The 24,589-nt window shown below is 41.2% G+C and overlaps 2 protein-coding genes across 2 annotated transcripts; both read right to left on the reverse strand.

The window, feature by feature from the left end:
* Positions 1 to 619: 619 nt before the first annotated feature.
* LOC127791578 (uncharacterized) lies at positions 620 to 3,010 on the reverse strand. Its single transcript, XM_052321559.1, has 2 exons — positions 1,850 to 3,010; positions 620 to 1,486 (listed from the first exon to the last, which is right to left on the reverse strand). The coding sequence occupies exons 1-2, from the start codon at positions 3,008 to 3,010 to the stop codon at positions 620 to 622; spliced, it is 2,028 nt and encodes a 675-aa protein (XP_052177519.1).
* A 17,371-nt stretch (positions 3,011 to 20,381) lies between these two features.
* On the reverse strand, positions 20,382 to 23,096 carry LOC127792304 (uncharacterized). The gene is made up of 2 exons (XM_052322757.1): positions 22,729 to 23,096; positions 20,382 to 22,534 (listed from the first exon to the last, which is right to left on the reverse strand). Exon 2 carries the CDS (start codon positions 22,521 to 22,523, stop codon positions 20,898 to 20,900), a length of 1,626 nt encoding a protein of 541 aa, XP_052178717.1. The 5' UTR covers positions 22,524 to 22,534; positions 22,729 to 23,096; the 3' UTR covers positions 20,382 to 20,897.
* Between the last annotated feature and the right edge of the window lie 1,493 nt (positions 23,097 to 24,589).

A 24,589-nucleotide genomic window follows, 5' to 3' on the forward strand; every position in this document is an offset into this window, starting at 1 on the left:
GAGATGACCGTGACAACCTCAGGTCCAAGGATTAGTTACACCCATCTCGTATGAGAACTCCATCAACATATAACCAAAATGGATTCTCATGGCGAGTCATGTCCAGTGACACGTTCTCCAACATTGGTCACCTATGTACTTGTCTAGGCATCCCCGTGCCTATGGGTGTGAGACCCCCATTGCTATCACATAGCAAAAACATAGCACATACAAGTCTTACCACAATTGTCAATGTCCATTCTTAACATTGCTACGACTTGGGACGTTTAATGATGTCTAGAAACTGTGATGCATCATCTCACATCTTTATAGATTAATCACAGTATACATCATATGGACTTCTATCTAGTTTCATTCGGTTATTACAATAATAACAAGAAACTAATAGAATGACTTCTTGTGAATTTGAACAACTCCTTATTCAAATAATAACATGATTACAATTGTCAGTGTACAACATGCCCAAAACGTTATTGGGTCTAGAGCACCTACACTAACAGCTAATGCCATGTAGGTCAGAGATGGACCATCCTATAGCTTTTTTGTGCATTCTGAGGAGATCTAGTAATGCTTCCTCTTGATGCAATTCTAGGCTTGATGAAATCACTACTGGCAAAGACTACCTTTCACCTAAAAATGCATACTTAAGGTGATTCGACAATGGTTTTCTCTCAAGTTGGGGTGGGCGGACCAAAGATGGTGGGGTTTCATTCCCAGGTAATTTCAATGGCTCTGGGCCAGGCATCAGTTGTGTGATCACCCTGGCTGACTCAACGTCAGGCTCTATCCCTTTCGAAGTTTGCTTCTCTAATTTATAAATAACCTGCTCATAAAGAGCCTTCTCAAAGTATTCTTCACTTAAGGTCTGGACTAAATCAACTTCCTCCAATTCCATTTCGTCATTTGGTTGCTTAGCTACCTTGAAAACATTCATCTCCACCGTCATATTCCCAAATGATAGTTTCATGATCCCATTCCTACAATTGATGATTGCATTCGAAGTAGCAAGGAATGGTCTCCCTAGGATAACGGGAATAGGTAACTGAGGACCCTGGTGGGGCTGGGTATCTAAGACAATAAAGTCCACTGGGAAATAGAATTTGTCCACTTGGATTAGGACATCCTCCACAATCCCGTGAGGAACTTTTACTGATCGGTCAGCCAATTGAAGAGTGACCCTAGTGGGCTTGAGTTCTCCCAACCCTAACTGCTGATAGACACTGAAAGGCAACAGATTGACACTAGCCCCTAGGTCAAGAAGTGCTTGGTCGACTTTTTGGCTTCCAATTATGCAAGTAATGGTAGGACATCCTGGGTCCTTGTACTTTGGAGGGGTCTTGAATTGAAGGATAGCACTTACTTGTTCCATCAAGAATGCTTTTTCCTGCACATTGATTTTTCTTTTGACTGTACAGAGATCCTTCAAAAACTTAGCATACGAAAGTGTTTGCTTAATTGCATCCAATAAAGGAATGTTTATCCTTACCTGTTTGAATACTTCGTATATGTCTGCATTTGTTTTATCTCTTTTTGATTGGGCTAATTTTTTAGGAAAGGGTGGTCGAGGTTCAAATTTGGTTCTCTCTTCAATACTCTTCCCTTTTTCCTTTTGCTTTCTCTCTTGCTCTCTTTCTTCCTTCTCGACTTTCTTCTTACCCTCTTTACTTCCTTCATTCACTTCCTTATCATTCATTTCATCATTCCCTTGGTCTTTTTTACAAGTGGTAGGCCACACTGTCCTAGGGTCCTCAGGTTACTCAATTACTTTCCCACTCCTAAGGACAGTGAAAGACTGGACTTGTTCATGATTCTCACTAGATGACCCTTCGGCCCTATGGGCTTAACCTACAGGGTTCGGACTTGGTTGTGAGGGAAACTTCCCTGGTTCTCTAACACTCAAGGTCTGAGTCAACTTAGTTAGCTGACTTCTCATGTCTTCTAGAGCCCTATTTGTTTGTTCTTGAAACTTGGCTACTTGGGTATTAGTTCCTATTTGACCTTGCATGAATTGTTGTAGGGTGTCCTCTAGAGATCTCCTATGAGGAGGTTGATATGCACTAGATGATCCTTGGTTTGGTTGGTAAGACTGTGGCTGTGAGGGGAATGGTGCATGGGGTTGGGCAGCAGAATCATTTCTCCATGAAAAATTAGGGTGATTACGGGAGTTGGGGTGATATGTATTGGAATTAGGATTGTACCCTGAGTAGTTCCCACTCTGATTCTGATAAGGCCTACCCTCTGTGTGACGTGGTTGTGCTCCAGACGCTTGGCCATATAGGACCTCTTTAAAAGTAGGAATGGTAGGACAATCTTCTGTCATATGGCCATTCGTCTCACAGACCACGCAAAGGACTTCCACTTCATGGACGGCCTTGGTTTTTTTTAACTCTAATTCTTCCATCTTCTTTGTTAATGCTGTTGACCGGGCATTGATGTTATCACTTTCACTTATTTGAAATTTTCCTCGAGGCTGTGGACTGACATGCTCTCTTGAGTCTTCCAAAGACAATGGACTTACCTCCCAATTCCTAGTATTCTCAGCTAAAGTGTCGAAAAAATGAAAAGCTTCTTCGGGTGTCTTCTCGTAAAATTCACCATTGCACATGGTTGACACTAACATCTTAAGGTTGGGGGTCAAGGCATCATGAAAAAAACTAACCACCCGCCACTGCTCAAAAGCATGATGTGGGCAAGTAAGAAGTAGATCTTTGAAACGATCCCAGGCTTGAGCAAATGACTCGGTGGGTTTACAAGCAAAGTTCATCATTTGTCTTTGAAGGGATGCTGTCCTATTAGCTGGGAAGTATTTCTTTAAAAATTTAGTTTGCATTTCTCTCCATGTTCCTATTGATCTCGACTCTAATGTGTTCAACCACATTTTAGCTTTGTCCTTTAATGAAAATGGGAACAATTTTAGCCTCACAGTATCCTCATTGACATTCTGATCGACACAAGTGCCGCAGACCTCTTCAAATTCTCTCATGTGAGTGTACGGATTTTCCGAATCCATACCGTGAAAAGTAGGTAACATCTGAATGGTACCTGGTTTAAAGTTGAATCTATGATGGTTAATTGGAAGTACAATGCAAGAGGGAGTAGTTTGCCTCGGAGGGTGCAAATAGTCCCTGAGAGGTCGAAGCATTTCAGCTCCCAAGGGATCTTGATCAGCATGATCACCCCCTTGAGCAACATGTTATCATTTTGTTGAGACATTAGAGATTGTGAATGGACTTCTTGTTTTAGCACTCTACCTGATCTAAGTCTCATACACTGTTTAGTAACTAAAAGTTACCTAACAATTTTTTTAAGTATACAGATTTTTTTCTTATCTTTAAAATATTTACTTTTGATTTTGTTTTTTTTTTTGTTTTTTTTTTTAAAGTAGTAAAACAACAACAATAACACACTAAGTTACCAATTAATCTCCCCGGCAACGGCGCCAAAAACTGACTGCTACGCTACCCTGCACATTTATTTATCAAAACAACAACCAAATTTATCAAACATTAATCCTCTTGTTAAAGCAGGTATAAGGAGATTATACTCGCTAGTGTGCGTGTAGTACAATTTTAAATTTATAATTCGGTGAGTCCGAGTCGGTTCACAGGGAGATTATTTTGGATGAAAACAGAAATCATTGAATATTTGATTTTAAGAGGTGATTAAGATAATCTAAAGGAAAGGATTAAAACTAAATTAACAATGAATTTAAGTAGCTTGGGTCAAGACAATTTCAGTGTCAAAACCAATTAATTCCCAACTTAATAGAAAAGATCAATAATATTCATCTGAATTAAGTTTTTCAGATCTGTCAGTAATTTTAGTTCAAGATAATGATAATTCTTGTTTAAGCAATCTCCATACATGGCATGGAAATTCTAAGTTAAGCAATTATCATAAATTGAATTATATCCCACAGACAGAATTTATAGGTGCGGATTAATCATTTGGGCATGGGTATGAAAACATTTCCAGGTCTAGCAATCTCCATACGTGGCATGGAAACTCTAAGTTAGGCTTATGCTCCAATCCAAACTCAAAGATACACTATACGCACACTGCTCAAATTAAATCAGATTAATATTACATAATTGAAGCGCAGCTTTCTTTGGGAATCATTGGCGTTGGACGCTGTCCTTGCCTTAACCCAAGATTGGATTTAGCTACTCATCTTCATTTGAAAATAAATTGGCAAGAATTTAAATGACGGGAATGAAAAGACAGTAATTGAAAGACTATTTTTTAACCGACCATATAGGCGGTATATAATGGAAAGATAGTAATTGAAAGACTATTTTTTAACCGACCATAAAGGCGGTATATAATGGAAAGACAATATTTAAAGACAATATTCAACCGACCATATAGGCGGTATATAATAAAAAGACAATATGAATAACATAATACAACTATATGGAAACAAAGGTTGAAGATTTAAGAGAGAAATTCTAAGAACGAAACTATATTGAAACTAAAGTGAAAAATTTGAGAGAGAAATCTCAAGAACACAACTATACTTTCATTATAGGAAAATTGAATGGTTACAAATGCATCCCAAGTGCTCTATTTATAGGGTAAAAGATGCAATAGAGACCACTCAATTATATAATTTAATAATACAAAATATCTAAAGAAAAACAAAATAACTAATTTAAAAATACAAAGATAAGTAAAACATCTAATACATGATGTAAGCGATGATGTCATTCCAACCCATGATGTAAGCAATGATGTCATCAATTTGTGGGACTTGGGCTTTTCATATTTTTGGGCTTGGGCCTTCCTTGTGTTGGGCTTGGGCCTTCCTTGTTTTGAGCTGGGCCTTCCTTGTTTTGGGCTTGGGCTTGGACCTTCCTTGTGTTGGGCTTGGGCTTGGGCCTTCCTTGTGTTGGGCTTGGGCCTGGGCTTTCCATATTTTTATATTATTATATATATTATATTTATTTTTTTATATTTTATATATATTTTTATATTAATATTTTTAAACATGCAAAAAATCACAAAATGCATGATAATATTCAATTTAAACCATTTTAAGATCAAAATAAGGGTGAAATTATAACAAAAATTTTACAAAATTGATCACTAATCATTGATGCCTATCATTGACGGGTCTAATGCTAAGGATCACTGGATATAGACGGTTAGTTTACAGGAGGGACTGCAGCCCTCTGTGTTGGGCCAGTGTATAGGAGTGCCTTTGTTGTCATGGTAGCAGAAGGTTTGTGAATCGAAGTGGGTAATATCTTGTGGTGTGATAACAAGATGTGAGGTGATGCTCCTTGCTAAAGGATGCTGATGCAGCTATGGTTAATTTGATCGAAGTTGATCGGGTAAATTGAGATGATGGACCTTGTGTGACCTTGCAGTGATGCAAGAAGATGGGTCAATTGGTGGAGTCGGTAAATGACTCGAGAATGTTAGGTAAGTGCCGTGGAAGGTGAGACTTATGAGCTAGAAGCCAACCGTGAGATGGGGTTATTGAAGCGTGCAAAAGTTTCAATTCTAAGGATCTCTAATCCTGTGATGTGAGTTGTGGCAGGTTGAACAAGTGGTAAGGCACGGTTCGAAATCCATGACGACTTGCAATTGCACAATCTAGTGTTAGTCCTGAAGTGTTAATGCGAAAATGAGGAAGTATCCTCATGGGGTACTGGAGGGGTTTCCAGTTGATGACACATGATCAGTTGCCAGGTGGTAGCACCTAATGGTAATAATGGGAGCGTGAGGCTCGAGGACTGTGATATAAAGCCTTGTTAATTTCTGTGCATGCCTTTAATATGAAAGTTTAGTGAGTCCTGGTGGTTAGACTAGGTGAATGTTGAGAAAGAGATCCAAGGTAATAAAAGATGGTTGGCTAAGGCAGAATCGTGCCGCTTGAAGAAGTGTTACTCCATAGTGAGAGTTATAAATGGTAGTGTTGAAACGTGTCTTGGGTAAAACTTGAGAGGTTCTCCCAATGAAAGTTGGGCATAGGGCAACAACACCAGATGGACTTCCTAAGGCACTATAACTCTATCGGGAGAGATCATCTCGAGAAAAGCCAGCATGATAGCAAGTGCTTGAGTAAGAAGATGAGTCCTATGGCATTGAGTGGAAGTGTGAGTTCCATAGGAGTGGTAGGGGTGATTTTTAGTGGGTGGAGTTTAAATCGAAGTCATAGTCGATAATGTAAGTGCAGTACCTGGAGGAAGGTTGTGTTGGTTATGAGCCGGGCGATCCGGCTAAAGCTAATCGGGTTGGTTAGTCGAAAGTTGAGGGCGAATTTGAGATGTCACCGTCGGGTGTCGGGAGCTCAAAGGAAAAGTTTATGGGATGAGATTGGTTCCCAGAAATGGTGTTTAGGTGATGAAATCACCTGATAGCTGTGAGTGATATAGTTAGATGGATGCCTTAGAGTGTGGGCAATTGATGAGATTTAACCTCGTATCTAAGGTCAATGGTTGTGAAAGGAAATCGGCTAGTGGAGCTGTTATAGCTTTAGAGCCAATGTGATCGCTCACCGGATGATGTTCGCGGATTGAAGCAAAAATTTTAAGAAATTCGGGAGAAGCCAGAATCTCTTAGGGAATTAGCTAGCCGCTATGAGCATAGCAAAGTGATATGAGGAAGGCGGCCTAAGAGTGGGGTCGTGCTGGTTGCGATGACCAATGAAATTCAAGGAGCAGCGAGTCTTTTGAGATGATATGGTGGTGTCATCGTTGTTATCAGGGAAAAGATGTTGTCAAGAAGGTCAAAGGTAACCATTGTGCATGGTAGGACCTCGAAGCCGAGTATGAATGGCCATAAAGGCTGGTGTAATACCCCGAGAGCCCAGAGAAGTTAGTATATATCGAGGATAGTGTAAGAAAGGAAATAACACCAGCTGGATACCTTTTGGGCTGAATGTTGGCAAAGAACTCCCAAGTTAAGCGTGCTTGACTTAGGGTAATCCAGGGATGGGTGACCCCCCTGGGAAGTTCGTGTAGGCCCATCAGGATAAGTTGTTCCGGTCCTTCCTATCGCTCGAACGGGATGTTACAAATGGTATCAGAACCGACCCCCGAGCCTCTGAGCGCGATGGTGGGGCAAACCTCAGCGAGGAGGCTAAGTCCCGAGGGGGGCGTAGGCCCCTATGGGGGGTGCGTGTAGGCACCTTAGGCGAATCCCACATCGGCCATGCAAGGGGGGAGAGATCTGGGACCGGTTGTAAGGTCGCATGACGGGGACGTCATGTGCTTAAGGGGGGGAGAATGTAATACCCTGAGAGCCCAGAGAAGTTAGTATATATCGAGGATAGTGTAAGAAAGGAAACAACACCAGTTGGATACCTTTTGGGCTGAATGTTGGCAAAGAACTCCCAAGTTAAGCGTGCTTGACCTAGGGTAATCCAGGGATGGGTGACCCCCCTGGGAAGTTCATGTAGGCCCATCAGGATAAGTTGTTCTGGTCCTTCCTATCACTCGAACGGGATGTTACAGCTGGTGCCGATGAAATTTGAGATGCAACGACCGTGGGGCAAAAATTCATTGTTGTCTTGGTATTGTCCTTGCCGAGGAGGACAAGGGGAACCATTATGCATGGTTTAAATCAGGTGTCTATTGCGGATTGAGAATGAACCTGATTTAGGGTGGCTGAAAAGGTTTTGTGCCTCTAGAATATAAGGCTCTGTCAAGAAGTGGTGGAATGTGTAAGGTCCCAATGACATTGAAGCTGGGTGAGTGAATTTGGCTAGAAGACCACTACAAGAGTGGGGGTGTGACCATGTTAGCTTGTATGGTGAAGGACCAAAGGCATGAGTCATCCTATAGGTGCGATGCAATAAGTGATTGTGCAGATGGTAAAGAGCCGATCACTTGTGCCACGCACCGTGGGTGATGACGAGAGTCGATTAATGGTTTTACGGCTTTAAGCACAATGGTAGGATCCTAACTCATGGTAGGGTTAAACAGCCAAGGTAAGGCCCAGCATGGGACAAGATTGTGAAAGCTGAAATGAGGTGAGAAATTGAAAGGGGTTGCTCAGTGAAAAGTTCCATAGTATGGGTATGGGACCCCTACTAGTGTGTAATATCGGCCAGAAAGGAAGGCCAGAGTAGTCTGTGTGCTTACGCGAAAAGAACTCCTGGTTGGGAGAAGGTTGTGGCCCGAGCATGGTTAAGCTCAAGGTGAGATTTTAATGGTACGTGCATCGCCAAGCTCGAGGTGGACTCGGGTAATGCACGTATGGTTGAAATGAGAATAACCTGGCATGGTGTTGGGTATGTCGATTTTGCATAATCGTATTGATAAATGAGGGTCGGCTGGTTAAGGTAGTAAACCATGTATGAAATGGTCTATGTTGGCTGGGTGGGCCAAATGGATGCTTCCCATGTAGTGATAGCAAGGTTAGTTGATCGATAATGAGAGGTTGCCATGAGGATCGACTCAATCTTTGCATGCGTGTGATTAATGGCAATATGCCATGATGGAATGGGTGTCAGAGTGTATTGTGGGCACTAAAAGAGACATTGCGGCTGATGATCAGTACTAAGACGTTGCTGGTTGGACCAGCGTAAAATCGTGGCCATATGTGATTAGCAGTGCGAAACGTTGTCGTGTGTGATCGGCGTAAAATCATGGTAGATTGATCAGTGGTGCAATATTAGTGAGAGTTTGTTCAATTGATGGGAAAATGGGAAGTGAATAGCAAAACTATGCTTCAAGGCAGAGAAAATCCATCAGAAGATGGATATCGTTGCAATAAGTATGACCAGCGACCAGTGGTGCAATTTGGCTGGAGGCCAAGGTGGTATTCGGTTGGTAAATGTCCTCGAGATGTGGAGGACCAAAAGCCTAGGCGAAGCCTTGAGGTGGCTATAGCCTGAGGTAAAGGCTGAGAAATGGTTCAACTACGAGATTCTCAAGCAGGGGATTCGGAGAGTAGCCTAAGAATGTGATTGCCTTGGGCAGGAAAGTATGGTAAAGCGAATTTCGAGGACGAAATTCTTTAAGGGGAAAGGAATGTAATACCCGGTATTACATGGTATTGAAAAATAAATAATTTTTGATTATTTTGAACGGACCTCGGGTGGTCCGGGAAGCCCAAGGATCAATTTCGAGAAATTAATTAATGAAATTTGTCGAATTGGCGGTAGGGAGTGCCCCGGGACTTGGATGTCCAGTGAAGAGGGCAAGGGATTGGTGAGCGTCTCGAGATGAGGATAATGACGCTGAAAGTAGTCTGATCGGGAATAATTTTTGGAATAAATTATGTATAAGCTTGAGTGGGTGCCAATACCAAATAGTCGAAGGGGACCTCCAAGAAGCTGAAGGGACCCTAGGGGAGGTTCGATTTCCTGAGTAAGGCAACCCTTAAGTGTTTTTGGGTCGAATAAAGGTCCCGTGCAAGCGCAGGGACAAGGTTAGTATTCCCGAGTAGCAGTTAGTTATTAATTTTTGATAAATCGAGATTTGGTGTAGCTTTGTGGTATAATTTAAACTCTTGGGAGGGTCCAAGAGCAATTATAGAAAATGCCTAAGTGTAATTATTATATTCTTTAAGTGGAATTATGGGAAAATTAGTGGATTAAATATGTAATTAGTACATATATATATATATAGGCGTGAGGAAGCTTCCTTGTGTATGCCTTTGCCATTTTAAAATGGCCGAGAGGAAGCAAACCAGAGAGAGAGTAGAAAGCGAGAGCCGAGTGAGAGAGATTGAGAGAAGGAGATGAGAACGAGAGGGAGCTGTCCAAGAGAAAAATGGCGAGAGAGGGAGAGCTCAAGGCGGCAACTGCCATAGCTGTCATTTAATGGCCAAGTCAGAGAAACAGAGAGAATGCTCGGGAGAGCTGAAGCCGAGAGAGTGAGGCCGAGAGCTTGCTCGAAGAGAGGAGAGATCGTGGCTGGTCGGTGGTGGCCGGAAGTAGCGTCGGAGGCCAGTTATGAATGGCTGGTTGCGGCGGCTCAACGAAGGCAGCCATGGCAGCACAAGCAGCTCGCTAGGCAGAGCTGAAATGGCCGTGAGGAGGCTGGCGGTGGCTATGGAGGTAGTCGGTGAGCTCCGTAGGGGCCGATGTAGCTGCTGGCTAGGTCGAAGGCGACCTGGGGTGCCGAACAGCAAGCTCCCAAGGTCGGCCATGGCGGACGCGGGTTGCAGCGCGCAAGGGAGCTGCCAACCGTGTGTTGCTGCGACGGAGGCAGCCAGCAAGGATGGTCGATGCAGTCGGAGGCAGCCGAAGGCGGTGCTGCTAGCGGCAACGAGCATTCGAGCCAAGCAGCGGGCGGTTGGAGGTGCTGGTCCAGGCACTGTGCGCGCATGGAGGAGAGAAGAAGAAGCTGCGAAGAAGAAGAAGAAATGGAGAGGAAGAAAATAAAAAGAAAAAAATATATAGAAAAAGAAAATTAAAAGAAATCTGAAAAAATGGGAAAAATAGGAGAAAAATTCCAGAAAAGTTCTGGAAATTATTTCGAGACTTGTGGAGCATATTGGAAGCTCGAGAATGCGATTTTGGGCATGAGATGGCAGTCGATGAGGCAACGTCGGCATGGGCGATTGGCTGATTTTTCCTTCTAAATTGGATGAGGTAATTAATTTAATTATTTTCAAAGTAATTTCATTATGTGAGATAATGAATTGTGTTGTTTTGGTTGGATTGAACCCTCGATGGGGGTGATTGGAAGTTGTTGTTGAGTGAGTTTTGCGATGTGTGGCAAAGTTGAGGGCATTGGTTTAATGCCAGATGTTAATAGAGTTGGGTTTGTGTGTGTTTGCCTCTAGGTTCGACCAGGAAAGCAGTGATCTTAGAGGAACTTGAGGTTCGGGCTGACGTTCATGCCGAGGCAGAGATGAGGTTCGAGCCAAGTAAGGGATGGCCCCATGTGGAGGTGGCCTTGTAAGTTAGTAAATGTGTCTGATAATGTTTTTATGTTGCATTTGCATGTAGTGGTTAACACTCGCGTGATGTGAGATCTAGTGGACCTATGGCCATAAGGAGGACTAGTGTTGTGAGGGCTGATAGGTTAATGCCTTAAACCTTGGAGGGTTGTGAGGATGAGATGGCCTAGCCTCATTTGCATGCATTAGCATACATAAACATGGTTATATTCATATTTGCATGCATTTCACCCTTACTGAGTCTTTATGACTCATGAGGTTTTACTTTATGTGTAGATGTTGCAAGTTCAGATGCAAGCAGGGATGGCGCCGGGAGGCTGTTGTGGCAACTAGCTGTGTTGCCCGAGTTGTGTATTTTATTATCTCTTGTACGTAGCCATGTGGTGTTATGTATGTATACCCTTGTGAGTAAATGTATGTGTTGTTGAGCGTTAAATGTATTTAATTGTTGTAATCATCATGGTGTGATAAATGATTGTGAGATTATTCGTTGTTTATGGCTTAGTTGGAGAAGCCGAGTTTCAGACCGAGTAAAGATCAGCGAGGTATGTTCTTATAAATCCCCAATACTCAGCGAAGTGTTTGTTATGCTAGCTTTGTGCCTGGGTCACCTCTGGCTTGCTTTGAGGTGAGCTGAAGAAAGGTGAAGCTCACTCTGGTTTCAGGTCTTGGTCCGCTGAGTTTTTCTTGTTTGAATTGGGATCGATTCCTGAGTGAAGCAAAGGGAAAGGCGAAGCCTAGTTCCCACCTAAGGCGTTTCCTGTTGAAACATAGTCCAACCCTTCAGTTGTGGTTCGTCGGGTGAGTAATCCGGTCGATTATTTATCGATAGCGTCCGTAAGTGGGAGCGGGTCGTTACATTGATCAGTCTGGACCGTGATCTGGTGGCTTTGGAAGTATGGCCTGAGTTTTCGGGCAGCCGTCACCAGCGTTAGCGCCAACTTTTTGATCTTTTGGTATCGCAGTTCAGCTCCTTGAAAAGTTATGATGATGAAGTATACTGGCCCCTATTTTTTCCCTCTTCTCCGACTAGCACTGCACTGAGAGCATTAGCGATGATGGAGAAGTAGAGTGAGAATTCATCCCTAGGCTCTGATCTTGAAAGGATGGGGGGACTGCTAAGAAGGCTTTTAGTTCCTGAAAAGCAGTTTTACATTCCTCTATCCACTGGAATTTTGCTGACTTTTTTAGACATTGGAAGAAGGGCCTTTCCCAATCGACCAACTTCGAAAGAAAGTGGGACAAAGCTGTTATTCAGCCTATCAGCTGCTAGACCTCCTTTAAGCTGGTAGGGCTACGCATTGTGAGGATGGCTTCGTTCTTGTTTGGGTTAGCTTCAATTCCTCCACTAGTTAGCATAAATCCTAGAAATTTACCGACTTGCACCCCGAAGGCGCATTTGTCAGGGTTGAGCCTCATGCTGTGCTGCCGAAGTTACGCGAAGATTTCAGTTAGGTCCGAGTAGTGGTCTTGTTCTTCTGAAGTCTTGATCACCATGTCATCTACATAAACTTGAATGTTCCGACCGATCTGCCTGGCGAATACCTTATTCATCAATCGCTGGTATGTTGCACCTGCATTTTTTAACCCGAATGGCATGATTGATAGCATAAGTTGGCACTCTCCGTGATGAATGCTATTTTTTCCTCGTCTTCGAGGTGCAACCAGATCTGATTATAACCGGAATAGGCATCCATGAAACTCAAGTACCTGTACCCAGAGGCCGTGTCTACAAGGCGGTTGATGTTAGGTAACGGGTATGAATCCTTCAGGCACGCTTTATTTAGGTTGGTAAAGTCGACACACATTCTCCACTTTCCCGGGGACTTTTTCACCATGACCATGTTGGCAAGCCATGTTGTGTATGGTACCACCCTGATGAATCCTACCTTTAGGAGTTTGGTTGTTTCCTCAGCGGTTGCTCGTCGTCTTTCTTCTCCCAGTCTTCTTTTCCTCTAAGCTACCAGCCTGACCTCTGGATCTAGTGCCAGTTTGTGGCAGATGAAAAGTGGATCTATCCCGGGTATGGTAGCGGGAGTCCAAGTGAAGAGATCGGCATTCTGTCAGAGTAGGCTGATAAGCCTCCCCTTCAGTTCGTTTGGCAACATAGAACCTATACGGACGACTTGTTCCGTGCGAGGACCCAGGCTCACAGGGTGGAGCTCCTCTATAGGTTGGGGTCGTTGGCCTGAAAACTCGATTCACGGGTCTAGCTCGACCATATGAATATGGTGCCGCAGATCCGGGCTGTAACACCCAGGATTTTTACAAGAGTGGTGTCTTTTAAAGAAGAGTACGATGGGTCCAGGATTCAAAAAGAAATAGGAAGATTTCTGGCACAATATGGAATGTTTCGAAGATTTCGAGCAAAAGCATAATTTCTCAAAAATAATTGGGGGTCATTTTAAAGTCAAGAATGGTACCCAAAAGTGTAAGGAGGATTGTTAGAATCCATAGAAAGAGAAGAATAGCATTTTGAGGGCTAAAACAAGATTTTCAAAAGTTATGAGGGGTAAAAGTGTAATTTATGGAAACTGTGGGCCAAAACGATAAAAACCAAAGCTAAGCAATCATGAGCAATCACGAAATTATCAAAATATCAGCCATTGGCCAATCCCAAATGGCCAAGTGTCCCTCCAAGTGGTACAACCCTATTGGTCACAAATTCTATAAAAGCCTACACCCAACTAAAGAACAAATCATGAAAAGTTGAGGCAAGTTGGGCTGTGTGAGAGAATTGATGGTGAGGAATCTGTTCTTGAGAGATGAAGAGAGATTCTGCAAAAAGAACGAGGTAGATCGGTGAAGAAACGAAGAAGTTAAGGGCTTAGTTGGGAAATCTGCGCGCCGCCGGAATTTGAGCCCAAATCACTGAAAAACAACGAGGTAAGTTTCGTTTAATTTGATAATCTTGTAGAGGGAAGAAAGAGGGAGGTGTAGGAAAAAACGGAGGTTGAATCGGAGTTAAAATGAAGGAGAAAAGTCGATTAAACCTAGCTATAGTGCACCTACGCCGGAGAAGACACAGCGCGTGTAACACACGCACCGCTGCTGGCCGAGAGTGGGGGCCCGTGGGACCCCTTCTAGTGGCGCGTGAGGGCACGTGAGGACCCCTCTTGACCTGAAATTTTTACCACTTATTCCTTTTTTTATTCCCTACAATCCTATATAAAAATATTTAACTTTGGTTTTATGAAATCTTACGTTTTATGCAGAACAGCCTAACCGACGCTCGTAAACAGTACTGGGTCAGGTAAACTTGGTGGGTGACTCCTCATCTTTGAACTCTTACATCTCTTACATGTTGTACTTTCATTTGAGTGGTTTGCACATCATTTAATACCGTTGGTTCGCATTTTTATACACATGGACATGCATCACTACATTCATAGCTAGTGGCATTGAGATGGTTGCATCATGTACGTGGTCTAGGACCACACCATCCCAAGTCAGGGAATGGTTATGATTTTATGATTGCATGATGGCCAGCGGGGGTGATTGCAACGCCCTGGGGGTCACTACCATCGTACTGCATGACATACTGTATAATGCATTTGCACGCACTTTCCAATACTAAGTTATCCACTTAGATATCGCTATCTAATTTGGGTTGATGCCCCTGGAATATTCAACGTTCCAGGTACAATAAGTGTTTCAGGTACTCGGGAGCAAGCAAAGGCAAAGAGGGAATGACTACCTAATATTTACTTCATCCTGTTTACATTCCAATAAATCAAGTTGTTGTAATCAAGCTACAAAATGATAATTAATCTATTACCAATTTCCATTCAGATATCTTGTGAAATCAACTATTTATATGGAGATACTAAGTATTTGAAGCATGGTAAGATTTTAAGCCAATCTTGTGGTATATTTATATTCCTATTCGCATTCCAAAGAAAGGCAATATACATAGAACCGTTTGTATTAAATACCGTTTTGTTCTTAAGTTTGGAGTTCATACTTACGACAATACCACGTACGTATTACTTTCTTTATGGAAATCCCTAAAGGAATATCCTTCGTACTTATACTTTTACTCAAATCTATAAATAGTGTTATTGAAACCCAAGGTACCGAAGATTGATTGGTTCACGCTATAACCCAGTGAACAGCCATATGATTATCCCTTGCACATCGATTTCCTATTGATTAAACTGGAGTAAATAATTGGAACCACCAGGTTATAGAAGAATCAAGGTACAATGCTATAGTGATTCTCTTAAGGGTTTCAAGCTACATTCTCGTATTATCCCACCCTTGTTTTAATCTTCTATTTTGAATCTGGAAAAAAAAAATTAAGATATTTAAATACCATAAGGAAATGGGATAAACGTGAATGAGTTAATTAACGCCTCTCAACTTTTAATTTTTTTAACCAACGCGTTAAAATCGATCCTGGGATTAGCGGGGCGTTACACGGGCTGTCGACATCCGCTGCTTGGCTGCTACCCGGGGCATTAGTCTTCTTTCCATCCTTGGTAGGTTCGAGACCCCAAGTTTTGAGGTTGTTATGGTAACATTGTCGGGCTTCCTTTTGGTTAGAACGGATGGCCCCCGACCTTGGTGTTAGATATCGGGAACTTCATGGATAAATGGGGGGTGGATACTACCTTGCCCAAAGCGTTGAGAGATGGTTGGCCTAAGAGCGTGTTGTACGACGTCCAACAATCCACCACTAGGTACAAAATAGTGAGGGTCTTGACCAGCGGGGTCGTCCCAAATGAGGTTGGCAGATCTATGTAACCACTAACCTCTACATGCTCTCCTGAGAAGCCGATCAGGCTTTCATTAAAGGGTCTCATCTTTCGTTCGGGAATGCCCATTCTTCTCAGGGTAGATAGGTATAACAAGTTGGCTGAGCTGCCCTGCTCTACCAAAACCTTTTTTATCAAAAAATTTGCAACGACAACTGAAACTTCCATGGGTTGTTAGGATGCAGATTCATTCCTTCATGATCTTTATTTGTGAAGTAAATTGTAGGGTGTCAGGCCATTTTTGTTTTCTTCTTGGTGTCATCTATTGTCATGACTGCATGAGGGCATTGACTTCGTGCCAAGCTCAACGCTCCATTGGTAAAGCCTCCAACGATGGTGTCTACAGCCTTGGTTGTCTGACTGACCGGGGTAGGTCAATGCCAAAAAAGGTGCAGGTGTTTAGGGAGTGGTGGTTGTCGTTTGACCTTTGGGTATAGGTGCTTCCAGCTCTTACCATGGTATGGCCGCGGGGAGAAGGGTTTGAAGGGCTTTTAGTGAGCTTATGGGGCGGGTAAGTTTTACCGGGCCCCACGGTGGGCGCCAGATGATATTTCCTTACCAAAATGGGGATGATTAGAGGCAGGGTGCCAGCTCTAGCGATGGGTCCGTTTAAGGGGCGGCTGGCACCTGCAAGCACTTCGACGATCGAGTAAATAAAAGAATAAAGTGAGGCAGTGTATCAGTAGGTCAGAGATGAGAACATACATTGGCTCTGAAGAAAGCTGGTTGATATAGAAGGAGGAGATGTCCTCCTACATGCACGAGATGTGTGTTTGTAGGTGATAGGATTAGGTATCCAACGCTGAGGGAGTTTCTTAGGTGGTAGCATGGTAGCGACGGGACCCTCATTAATGTGGATGGGACTCGCCATTAATGAGGATGAGATCTAAGACGATTGCGCGGATATCTAGTGAGAGCCGCAATGATGCCGTGGCAAGCTGGCGCTGGGCCAAGGCTGGGTCCAGAAGGAAGACTAGATTGGGCCTAAAGAGAGGGCCGAGATTGGGCCTGAGGAGAGGGCCGAGATTGGGCCTGAAGAGAGGGCCGAGATTGGGCACAGACGGTCTAGAAACCTTATCAAAAGGAGTTTCGAAACATGATGCATGAACTAAAGGATTTTTCAGACATTTGAATTTTGGGCCAAAACCTTTCATGCATATTTCAAAATATAAAAAGCTTATTTCGAAATATGAGATTGACATAAATGATTTTTCATAATTTTCATCAAACATATTTATATTCTAGTTGGTCTTTTACCTTAGAACAATTTTAGCTCTATGTTAACCAATGACTTCAAAGTTAATTTAAAAATCATTTTAGGAGATTCTTTTAAGACTAAATATTTGACTTTGCAAATCTCCATCTAATATAAAAAATCATAAATCTTTTTAATTTTTATTTTAACAAAACACTTGAAATTGATTTTTGTTAAAAATCATAAACTTGACTCATGACTCGGGGATCAAAACCAAATATTATTTTTCATCATCAAAATTAATCACAAATGTAAAACATCAAAGGCAAAGTTGTGATCCCCGAACGCTTATCTCCCCAAAGACCCTTCATAGCATCCCTTCGTCGTCGCCCTGAAACCCCCATCCGGGCCAGCTTTCCTAAAAGCCCCGAAGACCCCTTTCGGGCTCCAATTGTATTGGCCTTCTAAGACTCCAACTCTGACCCAGTTCAAACCCAATTGACCTCGCTAGCAATATCTCAGACCCTCAGCTTTGATGAAAGACTCTGCTCTAGCTGATCCTCATAAATAAATATAATTATTGTAGTTTGACAACAACAATAATTTTTGATAGTTGAGCTATTAAACCTTGACATCTTATACTTTAATGACTAAATATTATATTTCTTAATTATTGAGGGCTTGCATATGTATTAAGTCTAATCAAATCTTCTTCTTTTTTATGTTAGAAGCAATTATATTGAAATTAATCATTATTTTATTCGAGATTTGGTTGCTCAAATTTACTTGGAATTTATCAGCACAAGGGAACAAACCCGCAGATGCTATATTACTAAAGCATAATTATGAGATGAGAAGTTGAAGCGACAGCTCCATATTTCAAATTAAGAAAGGGTGTTAAAAGTAGTGCAGCAGCAAATTAACTTCTCTTTGCTCTTTGTCTTTTCAATTGTACAAATACTTCATTATCAAAATTCGTTAAAAACAAAGCCGTAGATGGGCTGCAACGCAAATATTGGATCATTATTCATCGCGGGCAGGCAGAGAAGCCTGGAATTTTAACCATATATTAATACACCAATCCCATTCCCAGTAGGAAATAAATAGTACGTTTTAACTTTCAAATAATTAAATATTATCATTAATTAATATCATTATATTACCAATAGCAAGCATTCATATTACAATGGTCAACATGTATTTAATTATAAGAATTCATATTTATTTTTATTAAAAATATAAAGATATTGATTTTAAAACAACTCCCCGTGTAACACTATTATGAATTATTATTAATTTTATGTAAAATTATTATAAAATTTATCAATTTATAAGAATTGTTTATTAAATTTATTTTTGAGCATAGTATTTTCAAATTCTAAATAGAAATAAATATTAAAGAATGGTAGTATTAAATGACTATATATATGTATATCCAAAGACAACTGGTACAAAATATATATGTATAAATTTTGATCTCTTAAGTAATGTTACTTAGTTTATATTAAACAGCGGTGATATCGCAATTTAAATATAATGATGTAACACTCATTCTATTAAGTTATTGTATTGAAAGAATTAAATAAATGAACGTCACATAATCATAATATTTGAATTATCACATTAACATTATTTAATATAAATGAAATAACGTTACTTGGCAGATCAAAACTTATATATATATTATATAAGTTTTTTTTTCAAATTAATTAAAATATAAGTAACATTGAAGGACACAAAATGGCAAAATCAAAATAATAAAAGACTACATCATATAATTAATTAGGCGATCTTCAATTATATGGAGAAGGCATGTACGTAGTTAGATGGAGATTGCCCTATTAATTGCAGTATTTTCAGAGAGTTATTTTGTGGGTTTCTTGGCAAAGCAAAGGCAGGCATGTAATCTTAATTACTAAGTCGTCAGCTTCCCACTAATAAAAATAAAAGAAAAAAGCGTTTAATATTTTCTTTTTTAAAGTGATAGGAGATCAATTCTGGGTGAAGATAAAAATATCTCATTTAGTGAGAACTGACCAGCTATTTGCTTAAAAGTGTATAAATTTATGATCACATTCAATTTATTCGGAGACTGAATCGAGAAAAGACCAATCTCTTTCAAAATTAGACGAGAGAAATTCGAACACCTAAATCATAAAAAAAAAAAAAAAAAAGAAAGGAAAATGAGGGCTGGATTGTGCTTGGAAAAGCCTCAAAATGATTATTAGTATAATATGTATGTATGTACTTAGGTAAATGGGGTTACTTTCATTTTCTTGGTCACGAGAATGAGTCTAGAAAACAGTTGGGTTTTTCCCTTTTCCACACCTGCCTTAGTCCAATCACCCTACTAATTATGACCCAAATAGAATCTGTCTATGGCTTCGTGCTTTTTGTTTCCTCCATCCTCATTCATTACAACCAAAAAATTAATGAAAATCTTCACTTCTTTACCATACTACTTCCTTTGCTTTGAAAAAGTCACAATTCTCTTACAAAAAATTAAAAGTTTCCTTCTAGCTAACAAAATTAAGCCACTTAATTCCAAAATAAAAAACAGTGTTCCAACCCAAAATGGGTTCTATTATGATTGAATGTTTTTTTTTTTTCTTGTGGAATGACTTGGTCATAAGTCAAGAAGTGATCAGTGGGGTTTGAACAAGACAGAAACCTGAAAACCAACCAATCTATGTATCTTGTGTGAACCCAACAAAATAAAGATTAATAATGGGAGAAAAACCCAATCAAGTAGAGAAAAAGAAAATTAATGAAAAAAATACACACACACACAAACAAATAAAAGTGTTGGTAAGCAGTGGAGGCTGCTGGCTGGCTGGCTGGCTCATGCAAATTGATACACACACAAGTACTCTCCAATGACCCCACAAGGAGGAATATGCACCCACCTTTCTCACCTCAACTAGCTTTTGGGGAATTTCATGCTCCACTTTTCACTAAAATATTGCTTTAAGTTGACTACAACTACAAGTTAAGAATATCTTAAGAGTATGTGTGTGTATATATAGAGAGAGAGAGAGTGCCAAACATATGTTACCTTATGCGCAAGTCACAGGCCTTAATATATTCAACTTAGATGAGGTGGGTTTCGGGGATTTTAATTAATAAAATAAATCTTTTTAACTATGGCTGCTGTTAGTAATTAGATTAGACCGAAGATAATAAAAAGATTACTGCGATGTCATTTTTATGATACTTTTTGGTGTAAAAAGGTCTGTGAGGAACATAATTTTCTTGCTTACGAGAGAAGGAGAGGGTGATGGAGATCGGAGAGGTTTCTTGACTTTTCTTGTCTAATATCCATCCATTTTTTCCAAGCACCAGTCGACAATCCCTGTTCTAGACCTCCACTGCCCACCACAGTTTGCTTCTGATTTCTTGGTCTCTCACAGACATAATCCATGACTAAAGCACCCACCAAACGCAATTAAGATATCAAAGAAATTAAGAAAATGTGTATGAATGAAGAGATAATGAATACCAAAACTGTATATGACGGAGAAGAAAGGTCTGCAACAGTCGGGAAATAAACCCTCTGGAAGTCACATCCATTTATCAACATTAACATATATTCAATCTGCTGCCACGCCTGCAATGCTAAGAGGGAAAATAAAATTAAAACCATACTGAAGCATATGGATGGAACAGCAAAAGGCCATGTACAGTTTACTGGGAAAGGAGGGCAATCTATATGCAGCTTCTTTACATCTTCAAAACCTTGCGAAAGGAACAAACACTTCTATTACATCTTTTTGCTCCTCGGCAAGCTTAGCTACGGATCCTCATGCTTAATTAGTTTCCAAAAAAAAAAAGAAAAAATGAGCGCAAAAAGACAATTAGACCCCACCATTGATAGAAAGGAAGAAAGACCTAAGATGGTTCCTCCCGACACCCAACTGTACTGTTCCCACTTATGAGCTACTGTCTGCGAGGACTACTCAATACTTCGAACTGCCAAAATTTGAGGTCCTCATCATGGCCTCTTTCTTTCAGAAGCTGCTGCTGCTGCATAGCTAATTGTGAAGCAAGAAATTGAAGAGTTATTGGTTTGCTCAGATGGTGCATATTCATAACCCACCTGGGTGGTGATCATGAGACTCGACGCCGTCTTCGTAGTCCATGGCCGGGAGCTCGTTGAGATCGAAGGGCAGGGCTCTCCGGCCGGGGGAGGCACTAGCAGCAGCTAATTGGGTAGAATTAGGAGCTTGGTGATCGGCGGCACCAGTCCAGTGACACCTTTTATGGCCCCCAAGGGCCTGCCCTGTGGGGAATGACTTGTTACAAATCTTGCACAGGTGATCAGCAGCTACCTGCTTTGAGCTGCTGCTGCTGCAGCCGGCACCTTCGTTCTCCTTGTTTTCTTCTTCATTATAGCAGTCGACACTGGGTTGGTAATCATCATCATCTTGGTCAGCAGGAGCAGTGGAGTTTGTTAAGGTCTTGTTGATCTTGTTGTGGCTGGACCTGTGGCCGCCCAAAGCTTGGTGAGTCGGGAAGCACTTGTTACAAGTGCTGCATTTGTATCTGTCCACCGGTTGCGACTTCTTGTTATGATCATCTCTTACAGATTCCAAATCCATCAGCTTCACCTTCTTCATCTTCCTCTTCCTCTTCTTCCTCATCATCACCAAGCTTCCCTGACGATCGTATTTGTAATTATTATTATCCATGATCAGCTCCTCCTCCTCCTCCTGTAATTCACTGGGCATGCTCCCATTGGAGATCTTTCCATCCGATTCATCATCGTCATCTTCCTCAACTACATCAGCATCTGTGAACTTCTCGCAATCACTTTCTTTGGCCCAATCCCATCCATAGGATTTCTCTCGAACAGACTCAGCTTCTAAGATAGCTTTCCCGTGGCCCTTGCCCATTTCAATCTTAATCTTATTAGCAATTTCATCAATTGTTAGCTCGGCGACTTCATTGTTGGTGAGGGAATTGCTGTTGCTAGGCTCATGAGCTACATGCTTATGGTGAGTGAGGCTGGAGTCGAGAGAATCCCCATGTGCCAGCATCATCAGATCGTTCACGGCGTCGAGGAGCTTTTCATCGTCGTCCTCCGCCGCTACGAAGGACTTCCGGCCTCTCTTCTCCGTCACTGTCCAGCCCGGCAAAGACTTAGTTAAATCAACCCACTTGAAGCTCCCGACAGGATCGTTGAATTTGGGAGGCTCGCAGTCCGATATCGAAGAGGAAGAGCTGTTCTTGGCGGCGGGAGGCGGCTGAATCCCCCTCCAGTCCCTCTCCGGATGGCACCTCATGTGCCCGAACAGCGACTTCATCGACGGGAAATTCTTCTGGCAGATGGAACAAGTGGGCTTGGTTTGATCGTCGCCGGAAGCAGCAGCAGCATTGGGATGATGAAGAAGCTCTTCGCCATGATTCAGCTGCCTTTTGATCTTTAAGGGTTTGAGCTTCTTGAGAGACATGTCCTTGTTGGCCTGAACATGAACTCTCATGTGACCCCCAAGAGCTTTCCCAGAGCTGAACGCTTTGTTGCACACGTTGCATACCCGGTTAGCCGCCACCGCCTGATCGCTCCTCCGGTGAGTCCCAATTGGATCTTCCTTATCCTCACCTTGGATCGAAATCCACAGCTTTTCTTCACCGCCAGAAATAGCCTCTTGTTTCCGATCATCATCTTCCTCCGTCAGAAGATGCTGGTTTTCTTCTTCACCGTCAAGATCCATTGCAGAAGAACCTAGAAGAACAAACAATGCCAATTAAAAAGCTAAAGCTTAAAAACAACCACAGATGAGAAGTGAAGAGGGATGATCAAAAGTACCAACAAGCTCGGATCAAGATCGCAAGGGTTTCTTAGCTCAAAAGAAACCGAGAAACAAGCATCAAAGAAATAGGAACAAAGAGATCAACAACGGAGTTGTTTTCACATACCCAGCTAGAAAATTGAGCTCCTCGTCAATTACCCACACTGTGAGTGGACTCAGTTACCAAAGATATGAATGCGTATTCAATTGGGTTTGTTAAGATGAGACCCAAACGAAAAACCAGACACCAGACACCAGAACACAGAGATGGGGGATAAGGGCAAGAATCGAAGAGCTGCTGCTGATGATGAAGAAGATGATGATGAAGAAGAAGAAGAAGAAGAAGAAGAGCAAGAGGATGGAAGCTCAAGGGTAAGGAAGAGTCATTCTTAACTGCTGTGTGGAAATTGACTGTCACGTTCTTCGTCCCTTTGCCTCTTATTCCGGTTTTTCAGAATCCCCTTTTCTCTCTCTCTCTCTCTCTCTCTCTCTTAATAAAAGATATATATTTCTCAACCCAAAACAAAACTTTGAATTCAATTGAATGACCCGAAAGAAAAAGAAAAAAGAAAAAAAAACAAATAGTCATCGGCGTCTGGGGAGTGAGCCAGCTAAGGAAGCTCGCTAGAGCCACACCTCAGCAACAAAAGAACAAACCCAAGAAAAGAAAAAGAAAAGATTTTGGTGGGGGGGGGGGGGAAAGAAAATCGAAAAGGAAAAGATTTTCTGGGTCTTTCTCAATATCTTGAATTAATATTTTGCCTTAAAAAGTTAGGGAGGGCGACGAGGAGAGGAGGAATGACCTTTCTTGGATGGATAGGCCTCACCTACCTAAAATCTCTCCCTGTAATTGAGCTTTAAGATCTCCATATCTCTCCCCTCCCTTTTAATTAGAGCATTAATTCACTCTCCCTGCCTATTTTTCCCCTTTCTTATTATTATTATTTTATTATTTTATTTATTTCTCTCCTCAATTTCCATCTCAAAGATTCCCTTAATTAATTTTCAAATTCTTACTTTCGTCCATATCCACACTTCTCTCTCTCTCTCTCTCTCTCTCTCTCTGCTCTTTATCTTTCTTTTCTATGGAGAAATTGCCAATTTAGTCCTTTAATTTTTTTGATTTTCATCATCCATTTAGTGGGCAAGTTGATTGATGATTTCATCATCAACGGATATCTCTTAATTATTGATTGAAGATGAAGTGATTGTCACATGCCAGTACGGTTGTAGGGGATAATTCCATGGCAATAGAGAGCTCGAAGGGTGCCTGCCTGCCTGCATGCTAAAGTGCATTTAGTTTCTCTTTTAACACCAAAAATTAATTATCCCATAAATATTGTCAATTACTACTGCCCTTCCTTCCTTCCACACGCGGTTTTGAACTTTGGTCAGGCTTCAATTCCAATTTTACCCTCGAACGCCTGCCCCAAAACACAAGGCACGCAGCAACTAATCAGGAAGAGTAGGACGGTTAAGGTGGGAGAGGGTCCATCCTATTAACATGCACATCACCCCTCTGCTCAAAACTTCACATCAACCAAACTTCTTTAATACTTCATCTAAAAGTGAAAATCAAAAGTCTTTTTTTTTTTATATAAAAAATTTCATCTTTTTTTTTTTTAACTTTTCAATCCATTCCGTAAAGTGAATTATTTAAGGGTCAATCCTTACCCTTTTTCACAGTAATATACTTTTAAATATGCAATTAATATAATATTTAAAAAATTATACCATGCCTAAATATATATATATATATACATAAGCCAAGAAGGCAATTATTAATCATCATGTGCACATTTAATTTACCTTATTATGCAATATTATGTTTAGTGAAAATTTACTGATTTTCTAAATGTATATAATAATAATAATAATAATATAAAAAAAGAAAAAAGGGTTTGATGGGCTTCAACCCACTTGCCATAATGGATTAAGTCATTGAAAGTTTCCACCATTTTGGGGGGGTAAAGAAGGAAAAAAAAATA

The sequence above is a fragment of the Diospyros lotus genome, chromosome 15, assembly GCF_014633365.1.
Source record: "Diospyros lotus cultivar Yz01 chromosome 15, ASM1463336v1, whole genome shotgun sequence".
NCBI classification, from domain to species: domain Eukaryota; kingdom Viridiplantae; phylum Streptophyta; class Magnoliopsida; order Ericales; family Ebenaceae; genus Diospyros; species Diospyros lotus.

Bases quoted from the DNA above. Each gene is read 5' to 3' on its own strand.
- LOC127791578 (XM_052321559.1), bottom strand. From the start codon at position 3,010: ATGGATTCGGAAAATCCGTACACTCACATGAGAGAATTTGAAGAGGTC. The intron at 1,487-1,849 runs GTAGGTTAAGCC...GTATTCAAACAG, and splicing joins CACAACCAAGTCCGAACCCT to GTAAGGATAAACATTCCTTT.
- LOC127792304 (XM_052322757.1), bottom strand. From the start codon at position 22,523: ATGGATCTTGACGGTGAAGAAGAAAACCAGCATCTTCTGACGGAGGAA.